Genomic DNA, 10,285 nt, shown 5'->3' on the forward strand with positions numbered 1-10,285 from the left:
TTATTTGAATAAGACTTTAATGTTACTCTGTATTATCATGGATTCTGTATATACAATCTATGTTTCAGAAGAAAAGTAGCTTAGAAAGATTTTTAAAGTGGTAAAATTTTAAGAGGGCTATTTCTGATTCCTATGAAGTTGCTTTTTCCCAGCTTGCACATTGATCTTTTAAAACTACCCTCTTGTTTAAAGTTGCTCAGGAATTTGGAATGCTAGAAGCAACTGAGGTAGAGATGGATTAGTGAACTGGGTGCAGGTGGAGCAAGCAAAGGAACACAGTTACAGAAGTTTATTTCATGGCCTTGCACTTTTTTGATATATAAGATATGTACACAATGGCTTGATTTCACTTGCCATTGATGTCCAAGGACTGAGTTAGTGATCACTTTTGGATACGAATAGCAATGTTATTAACAGCTCAGGTGTATCCACTTGTGTATACTCATGTATATAGACCCACTGAAGATACTAGTTCTGCTCCCGGAAGTAAAGTGAATAGTATTTGCCCTTGAATTTTGTCTTTAAAATATTCAGTCACTGTCACACTTTCCTGTTAAAAGGAAACCTGACTTCGAAGGGTGTCATTTAAAATTAAAATGATCCATAAGTTGTGTGTAATATATAGTGAGCAACATAATACACTTATTTTCCATGTAGAACGATATCACCCATAAATATTCTTTCCTTAAGTATAGGAATAGTCTATCTATCTATCTATCTGTCTGTCTATCTATCTATCTAAGGGGCAAAGAGATTTGGTTATATACAGTGTTAAACATATTTAAAACTGCAAATATTTTTTTAAATGGATCCACTGTTAAACAGGTGTTTTCTTGATACTTCTAATTTCTTTACTGTTTCTTATATTAGGATTGATAACACATTTTACTTAAAAATTCTTCAATAATATAAAGTAATTAATATTTCTTAAATGTTTTTGAGACGGAGTATTTTAATATTTTCAATTTTTAAATTAAAATTGGTATTTAATTTTTTCCTTGTTCTTTTATAGAAAAACAATTTTTAGAACAATTCTATAACAACTAGAGTTTAGGGGAAAATATTTATATAATGAAAAATGTTGAAATAAATCAACAACTTCTTATGATATTTTCCATGTTGAAAGCATTCAAAATAGAAATTACATGAATAAATGAAATTACAATAAATGATAATAAACAAAGGATACATTTGTTGTATTTTATTTACAAAAAGTAACAATTTGAATAAAATAAACTGACATATATTTGCAATATGACTTCAAAATAACACATATGGATAACACAGTCAATCCTGACTGAAGAAAGTAAAATGTGCCTATGTCACATATTTATTTTTACACATGCTTACCCTTGCTCCCCACCAACTTAGTTATACTTTTTGAGTTTTCTAATTGCAGAATATTTCACAAAGAATATTGTTCATATCTAAAAACTACAGTTAAAATTTTCAAACTTTGGAATCAGCTTTAATCAGAGTTAATCAGATTTTTAAAGGTTCTAGATTCTCTGAATCTCTGCAGATGTCAATGGGAGTACTGGTGCACTCAGTGCTTCTGAAAATTGGGCCATTTTTATGCTTTACACAAGATCCTTCAGCACCTGGAGTGTCATGAGCATCTAGTTGAACCCCATCCACAAAAGCAGGGAAGGAAATTCTACAACTTCCCCAGGACAGCTTGTTCGATTTTTCTTATGCCTAAAGATAGACATATGACTAATCTCATTGACTTCAAAAGAATTACTCATGGTTGAACTTATGCATATACTGAAGCATTTCGCTGAATCTCTGGCAAAAGTGCTTTGTATTTTGCTGAAGTAAGCCAGGATGGGGTACCTAATATAAATCTAGGAACCTAGATGAGGTACTCAAGGTTGTAAATATTGGCTCAAACTTTTTTCCTTCTCAGTTTCACTTGTAATCCACCTTAGTGGCTGAACTAAAAGCCTAAATCTAAAGGTCCTTAACTTTGAGGTAGTTGAAATACAAATCTGGAGTTTCCAATAAAGTATATTTCAACATACCTCTCTCCTTAACACTTGTGTGTGTGTGTGTGTGTGTGTGTGTGTGTGTGTGTGTGTGTGTGTGTATGTGTATATATTCAGCAGTAAACTCTGGTGCACATCATGCTCATGCTGGAGTTTATTGTTTCTAGGACTGCAGCATATTGAGACAGGTTCGAGCAGCCCCAGCTGGCAGGGGCCCCAGGGGTCAGCCTGCCAGCCTAGGGCTGCTCCAGCCCAACTCATGATGCTGTAGAGGGGCTGGCTGGGGCACAAGGGTGCTTCAGTGCAGGGCTAGCTGGCAGGCAGCCCCTGCACTGAAATACCCGCATGCCCCAGCCAGCCCCATCAGCATCTACACATGTGCTGTACTGGATAACACTGCCACAGGATAGTACTTGTGTTTACAATATTAACCGATGGCATAGTCAATTAGTTTTTTTGCAGCCTAATAGGACCACACATGGAGATGCTGATGTTTTCTGTGGAGCTAATTAGGCAGCTCCACAGTAAACGTCTCGTGTAGGTGCTCCCACAGAGTATTTGACTCATAGACATTTTATACAAGTGTATTATCTTTCAAAATGGAGAGGAAGAAATCATTCAGTGCAGATCATTCCTCCTAAATTAAACAACAAATACATTTACTCTAAAAATGCAAATGCCACTGGTGCCTTGTTTTGTCAAGCCCAATAGATTTTCCCCATTGACCTCAGTGGGAAAAAAAATGGGTCCTGCATAGTAAATGTATGAATATTTTTTTCTTTTTTATCCATCTGTCTATTTTGGGATGTGTTAAATACTTGCTCTCTGTTGTAACATTCACATCAGTGTGTGGAAAGTTGGGTTGCTAAAATAAATCAGTGAAATGAAATAGACATGACTACACAAGGGAGTGCATGTACGTACACATGATATATAAGTGACCTGATTCACCACCGTTTACTCCAGATTTCCACCAGATTTACTTCTTGGTTTCCAGTGGACATGGATGTAAAACTGGTGCTATAGGGAAGATCTGCACAAGAAAGTGCATCACTGTAGCTAAGTGCTACGGTGATGCAGCATTGGCAGGCAAAAACCACGGCACCACAGCTATGTCACTGCGCCACTATGATGCACTCCTTTGGTATAGGCTAAAAATAACTGTGCACTGCTGAAGGGACACATGTAGATGTGCCCAAATAGTGGTGAATCTGGTCCCAACTTTATGATGACAATTTTTACAAAGAGTCTTGTATTTCTTGAGCAGGCAAAACTTCCAGTGGTTTTAGTTTACATGAGCATAAAATTATATCTATGATAATTTTGTCAGCCTAGATCCATGGGGAGATAAAAGACTCTAATAATCATGCAAAGAATATCTCTTCATTATGAGCCTGTTCCAATGTCCATCAAAGGCAATGGAATTGACTACAGACCCTCAATAGATAGATTCAGTCTGTGCACTTCCTGCTTAAGATCAATTTTACATGTGTCATTTCACTACCTTTAATGAAATTGCTCCTAGTTTACACCAATGTAAATGAGGAAGTCTCAAATCCATTTAATTTTTACTTTTAAAGGAAAAGTAGAGTAGATAAAGGGACCATATTAAGCTCTGTATGCTGGATCACATCTACCTTCCCATAACAGAACCAGGTAGAGATGGAGAACACCTCCAGTAGGATCCCCCATCAGAGTTCCTCCCTGACTGTTGTTTTGTGGGATCAGCTTTGAAACTTATGCATCCCCTTGAACTGGTGAGAGATGAGGACAACCCATGCACAAGTTGTGTGCCTCTGTACTGGTTTAACTCTACTGATGGTCCCAGCCATACTTTCAGAAAGTTTCTGAACCCTTGGTTTCCGATTGATGCCTTCAGGATTTCCAGTTTGGATTGGAGGAGATCCTAAATAGGCTCCAGAGAGTTGAAGAGGAGCAATGAGTATAACTGTCCAGCCTAAGGCCATGCACTCCCCTGAGAGCTACTGCTAGATATGGTCTTAAAAAAACAGCAACCATGTCAGTGGAAATGAGTGGTTCTTTTCTTCCAGCAAATGAAGTGAAATCTGCCCATTTTGGAATATGGTTCAAGGAATGCAATGGCTGAACCACTGTGAAATTACTTAATCATATCATAGTTTGTATCTGACATAATTTTCTTTTAAAAATGAACCTGTAAATAAATATGTAGCTCACAGTGAGATGAACAGACTGGTTTCTTTCACTCTGCAACAGGTGTCAGTTGTTCGTGCACAAACCTATACTTGTACACTAATGCTAACATCTAGAAGTAAATCAGTATTAACAGCTTGACTTTTATACATTTCATGGCAAGCTTGCAAGGCTACATATGCTGAATGAGATGTAACTCACTGGTTATTTTTAGAGCAATTTCCAAACCAGAAGCAGATCCCTGGATTGTAGTATATCCAAAGAAGGGGAAAGTTCAGTTTCAGATGCAAACTTCACATCTTTGGCATATCTCTGATTGCCCCAGCTTTGAAGGTTGCATTCTGAACAGTCCTAAACTATAGACCTGGATCTAAAGTTCATGACAAACTCTGCTCTAGTTACTTTCTTTTGTCCATGAAGCGTTCAAATCCCAACTCTAATCTTAGAATTAGAACTCAATGTCTTTATTTCTACCCTAATTTAGGGAGAAGGCAGGGGAGGGGGGCACCTTAGAGACTGGCTTGTCCAGAAAGGCACAAGCTTTTGTAGGTGACAGCCTGGTATGGGAGAGGCTGTGAACCAGTTAGTCTCGAATATGCCATCCTGCTCTGCCTTTTGCCTGACTTCAGGCTAACACAGCTAACTACTTTTACCTCTTAATTTAATATCCATTCCTTCATGGTCCTGCATGATGCTGTGCACCTCTATCAACATTCTTGGTGATTTGACTCCTATGCTTTAATGTTCATTAGTTTATTTATTACATGTTAAAGGATGAGTAAAATGTGCTATTTACTTAAGGCAAATTAAAATAGGCTAATGGACATTAAGCATCACTAAAAACTGTGCTCTGTAGTTAATGCGCATTAAGACAGGTTAATGCACATTTTCCTAGTACCTCACAATGGCAGCGCTAGATTTAATGCATATTAACTAAAGCTCATTAATGCACATGTAGATGTGCCCACTGACAGTAGTGAGATTTGAGGGGTTCCATAATAATTAGTACCTCTTATACAGTGTTTTATGTGACTGAGTCTTTACCTTGTAAATTTACCTTGTAAATTTTCCTTGGAGCAGGAAATGTGTCTCGACATATCAGGTAAATGTGTTTAATAACAATCCCCTATGAGTAACACAGAGGTTAGAAAACACTTCAATAAAATATCGGGGAAACAGACCCCATTTCGGCAAAGTCTTTCATGCCAGTAATTGGAGTCAGTGGGATTGAAGTGTATGCTTAATTGCTTTGCTGATTTGGAGCCTTAATCTTCTTCCTGCCAAGGCAGTACTAAGAGCAGCACCACTCCTAAATGCAGTCGTAATTCTAGAAGCCCTAGTGAAAGTCAAGATAACTCCACAGATTTTATAAATAAAAGTCTTTATTTAGAATACTGTTGAAAACATTCTTGGCAACCACATAGTATAAATATATAAAGTTAAGTTTGGCACGACAAACCAAGCAACATTAAATAGTTAAACTCTTTTTTTGTTCTGTTTTTGTGTTTTTTATGAATTTTTTCTGCAAAGCAACTCTTATTTACAATTTTACAAAAGAAAGCATTATAAAAAATGGTCCACAACCTTATTTTGGGCAAAATGTAGGGGAAGGAAGCACTTAGGCAGTGTCACATCATTACACCTGATATTCATGTAGTTCTTTTTGCAAAATTATAACAGAATCTCAAGAGCAATGTCCCTATTCCCCAGAGCCCAGTTTAAACATTGACTATCACATGGTACATGATTTTATCTCTAGACATATTAAATAGCTTTAGTGTAACAACCAATAAATAATTAAGTGTACTTTGAAGTAATACAGGTTTGAAAAATTATATATTTGAAGGAATTTTGAGAGAGATTTTAGAATTGGAAGAAAAAGTACTCAGTCTCTTCAAGGCAGGTCTTTGAGCCTGCAGAATGAAGCAGTTTGTGTTTTCACTATGATTCGGTTCAACCTGCCTTTATAGCACTTGGTAGATAGGATTGCTGTTGCTGCTGTTCTCCTGGGGAAGCTGGGTGCAGTTGGTGGGTGAGGGGATTTGGGTTCTGCTCTCACTCAGGCCGGCTCCTTCTTGGGGTGAGCAGGGGCCACTTTCGGCCACACCTTCCACTGGCGGCAGCACAGCACAGGTGGAGTTATCTGTGGAAATCCTCTCCACAATGCTTGAGAGACAGTCCAGGCTGGAGACAACTGAACTCTTACCATGTTTTGGATCTAAGGATAACGAGAACAGCAGATCAATGAGTAATTAATGCCAAGGGGAAGCAGCCAGTCTTAGATAGGCACATAAACAAACGGTAAGGACAGATGTCAATTATGAAAACAGCAGAGATAAAGTGGGAGTTTGCAAGGCAGAGAAGTTTGGATCTGGGTGAGAACAGAATTTAATGGAACCTGAAACAATGGTTTTGGTTCCGTCTAAAGCAGGGAGATGGTCACGATTCAGCTGAGAGCTGTTTAAAAGTTTGAACCCAAGATTTTGGATTGGTACAATCTCTGTTACAAGGCATGGTTTAAAATCTGAAGCCCATTTGCAGAGGGGAATATGAGAAAAAAAAAGCGCAGGACTGTCTGTATTAGTGACCCCGCTTCACTGGTTAGAAGAGGACAAGTGCCTCCTCAGTCAGCCCTTCTGAAGCCTGCTGGCACCTAAGGATGGAAGAAAAAGGCAAATTTGCTCTACTGACATTCTCCATTGCACATGCTTGTCTTTGGCATTAAGGCAAACACTAACCATTTGGCGATTCTGTGTAGTAACTGCTATCATAGCTGTTCCTCCTGCGAGAGCTGCAAGGGGGCCCGCTGTAGTCCATCTGGAAACCAGAAGAATCAATGTGAAGCAGCAGATGTGAAGTGGAATTTTTCACAAGGCCCTAATAGGCATCTAATTTCATGTTCTAATTTCTAGTCTGTATCATAGCCCCAGTCATGTATTTTGCTGTATCTTTATACCTGAAAAGGTTTTCCAGCATTTTAATCAGTGAACAGGTGTTTGAATTTTGGAACAGAACATTTGATCCTTGATTTATTAAGGGATATTAGGAGGGGGAGGAAAGGGAGATGGGAATCTGTTTTTCACCTGCTTTTAAAACTTTGCTCTTAGGCATAAAATCCTTTAAAGCGAACCCCATTCCTTCTCCCCCCACCCCTTCCTGTCATTAGCCCTTCTACTTCACTCTTTCCTATATTGCTTCATACTGGAAAACATCCAAGTTGATACACTTTGTTTTCTCTGTTGAGGTTTTCACATACAAGGACCTGGGTGCTGCCAACAAAAGGAAATGAAATGCTATGATGTGAAGAAGGACTGGACACATATATTGGGGTCCCTCACCTTCACCAACTCTCCTATAGTCCTAGGAATGATTATCCCTTTCAGAAAACAGGGTCCTTCTCAATCTTGAGACTTTTTTATGATTCTTGTCTCAGACAGTGTTATTTCACCTGGCTTTAGAAGCTGGGAGTCTGTGATAATTAAGATGCAGACTAGCTGTGCAATCAGATGAAGAGACTTCTTGCCTCATGGCTTCTATTCTGCAGGATCAGGAGCCCCAGTTCCATTTTATGGAGTTCTCCTTATAAAGATCTGAGATTGTGAAAACCAAGGACATTTCTTCAGGGCTACATTTCCAGTAGTTTGGAAACACCAGTTCTCTGACCCTGGGATTGTCCTAGGAGTGAAGGATCCCTCTTCTAGGAGCTCCTCTCATTGAGATCAGGTCAGCAAACAATGTCTTGCCTCTCACCAACTACACATACTTTTCTTTATTATAGTGTGGATCTTAGCTATTCTGCCTCCAAAGCTACGCTTACAGGGTTCGGATTTAAAGTTGGAAGGCAGAGTAGAATGAGGATCCATAATTCTCATCCTCCAGTGGCTAACAGACACTGCAGTTCCAGGGATCAGGCACTCTCATTGCTGTCCTCATGGGGGTCTCAGGACACAGGTTACCTTCATAGGAATTGAGGCCCAGGGCCTGGGCTACAGAAGAATCTTTCACAGGACCCTGGGGTATAGAGAAGTCCTAACTTCTGCCAAGAGCAGGATTTAAGAAGAAACCTTATCTCCCATCCCAGAGAATGGGGCCCCTGGAGGATTCCCTACTCATTTTCTAAGGATCTTGGCATAGAAGGGGACCACATTAACAATCTCAGGAACCAATGTTCGGGGCAGGCTCCCCTCTCAAGGGGTGTAGGATACAGTAGGGAACTTGGGAATGTGCCCAGAACTCACCATGCCATCAGAGCAGTTGGAGCGGGGGCTGGAGGCATCTGACTCCCCACTGTAGTGCTCCAGCACTGGGTAGTAGCTGTCTTCCTGTTCCCGCAGCAGTGCCTGCAGGCTCTCAATGTAGCGAATGGCATTGCGCAGGATCTCCACCTTAGGCAGGCGCTGGTTGGGGTTGGTAGAGGTGCAGCGTTTCAGGGTCTCAAAGGCCTCATTGACCTTGCTGAGCCGCCTCCTCTCCCTCATGGTGGCTGCCTTCCGGCGGTCAGCATTGGTCGTCTTCCTCTTGCAGGCTTTGCAAGCCCAGAGCAGACAGCGGCCAGCCTGGTGGTGCCCACTGGGTGCCCGGATATGCTCGTCCTCATGGTGGTGTGTATGATGGTGGGGGTGCTCTTCGGGCTTCAGCAAGCCACCCACATGCACCAGCCGTGGGTCCAAGTCCTCGAAGAAGTGCATGTCCGAGGTGTTGAAGCAGGGGTCATCGTAAAAGTCATCAGCAGCGGAGAAGGAGCAGAGAGAGCCGTCTGGTATCTCCATGTGACCTAACAAGTCCATGAGGGCAGCGAGGGATGAAGGGTGAGGAGCAACAGGAATGAAGTAGGAATAGACACCACAGAAACCCAAGTGATCAGTGTAAAGCAAGCTGCTTAAATCAGGCCTCCAGCTTGGTGTATTTTATCTATTCCCCAGCTATTTAATGGAGGCTCTCACACCCCCCCTCCCAACTATCTCCAATGAACTGGGAGACAGAAAAGAGACACACACACTTTCCTAGGCTTAGATTTAAAACCAAAAACCAGTTCTTTAGTTTTGGTTGGTGCTTGCCTCCCTTCCCCAGCTCAGATCTGCCTTCACCTGGAACTGAAGTGCCCTCCCCTGTTGCCCATCCAAGTGCAGAACTTGTGGCTCTATTTATCTTAAAGCCCCTCTTTAGGGAAAGGGTGGGGATTTTTGCAGGGCCAGCTCCCTTTCACCTGCTGACCAATCCCTTTGTCCCAAGGAAACACTGGCTGGGGACTTGGAGGGGATGGAAGGGGTGGGGAGAGAGGGGGTCGCCTGTGATTGGAAGGGAGCTGCAGCCCTTGTCAGGCAAAAGTGGTAGGAAAGTTTTTGCAAATGTCAAACTGCAGCCAGAAAACAAGCGTCACGGGGTGGGAGGGGGGGGATCATCTTTATTTTAACTCTTTTCTGCATGAGCTCTCTTGTGCTCACCCTTGCTTCAGTGTTATTTGAGGGGCTAGTGTATTCAGGGAAACATTTATTTCTTTGAATTTGAAAGCTTTTAATATTATTTCAGAGGTGAAAAATACAACAGAAATATTTTGTGCTCAGCTTGCGAGCTGTTCCCTAGTCGTATTCAGGGATTCTTGCTTTGTTTGGTTGGGGGGTTTTAAGTTTTGAGGGGCTTATTTTATTTTCTGAGGCAACTAGTTTCTGTTGTGCTAACCTGAGCTTACTTCACTTGAAACAGACCGATCCATCTAGCAACATTTCTTTTCTCTCTACCCACTTCCTTTCTCGCTCCGCAATTAAGAGAAAAGCAAGTCAGACGAGACACCCGTCGGATTGGCAACAACAACAACAAAAACCCCTCGTCGAAAATCCTTTACAAACAAGTGCTCTCGGGTTTTGTTAGATCGAGGGGGGGCGATTGCCATCCGGCGGGTTTCCCTTTTATCAGCCTGCAAATGCTCGGTTTTTTCGTTGAGAAGGAAATAAGAGCTGCAGGTTGATCTGGCTCGTGCCTGAGTGCGGCGGGTCCTGCGTGCGGCGCCGGGACCGGGGCGCGGAAAGCGGGAGCTGGCTCGCAGGGGCTGGGGTCCTCTCGCAGGGGCTGGCCTGTGCCTTTCCATCCCCTCCGATCAGCTCGCCATCGACTAAATCAATCGCTCG

General features: G+C 41.5%; 1 protein-coding gene across 1 annotated transcript; it reads right to left on the reverse strand.

Moving 5' to 3' along the window:
• Nucleotides 1–5,524: 5,524 nt before the first annotated feature.
• On the reverse strand, nucleotides 5,525–9,338 carry MYOD1 (myogenic differentiation 1). Its single transcript, XM_090032567.1, has 3 exons — nucleotides 8,399–9,338; nucleotides 6,899–6,977; nucleotides 5,525–6,378 (listed from the first exon to the last, which is right to left on the reverse strand). The coding sequence occupies exons 1-3, from the start codon at nucleotides 8,945–8,947 to the stop codon at nucleotides 6,125–6,127; spliced, it is 882 nt and encodes a 293-aa protein (XP_089888693.1). The 5' UTR covers nucleotides 8,948–9,338; the 3' UTR covers nucleotides 5,525–6,124.
• Nucleotides 9,339–10,285: the final 947 nt, after the last annotated feature.

The sequence above is a fragment of the Crocodylus siamensis genome, chromosome 2 (assembly GCF_052110815.1).
Source record: "Crocodylus siamensis isolate JL-2025a chromosome 2, ASM5211081v1, whole genome shotgun sequence".
In the NCBI taxonomy this organism is placed as follows: domain Eukaryota; kingdom Metazoa; phylum Chordata; order Crocodylia; family Crocodylidae; genus Crocodylus; species Crocodylus siamensis.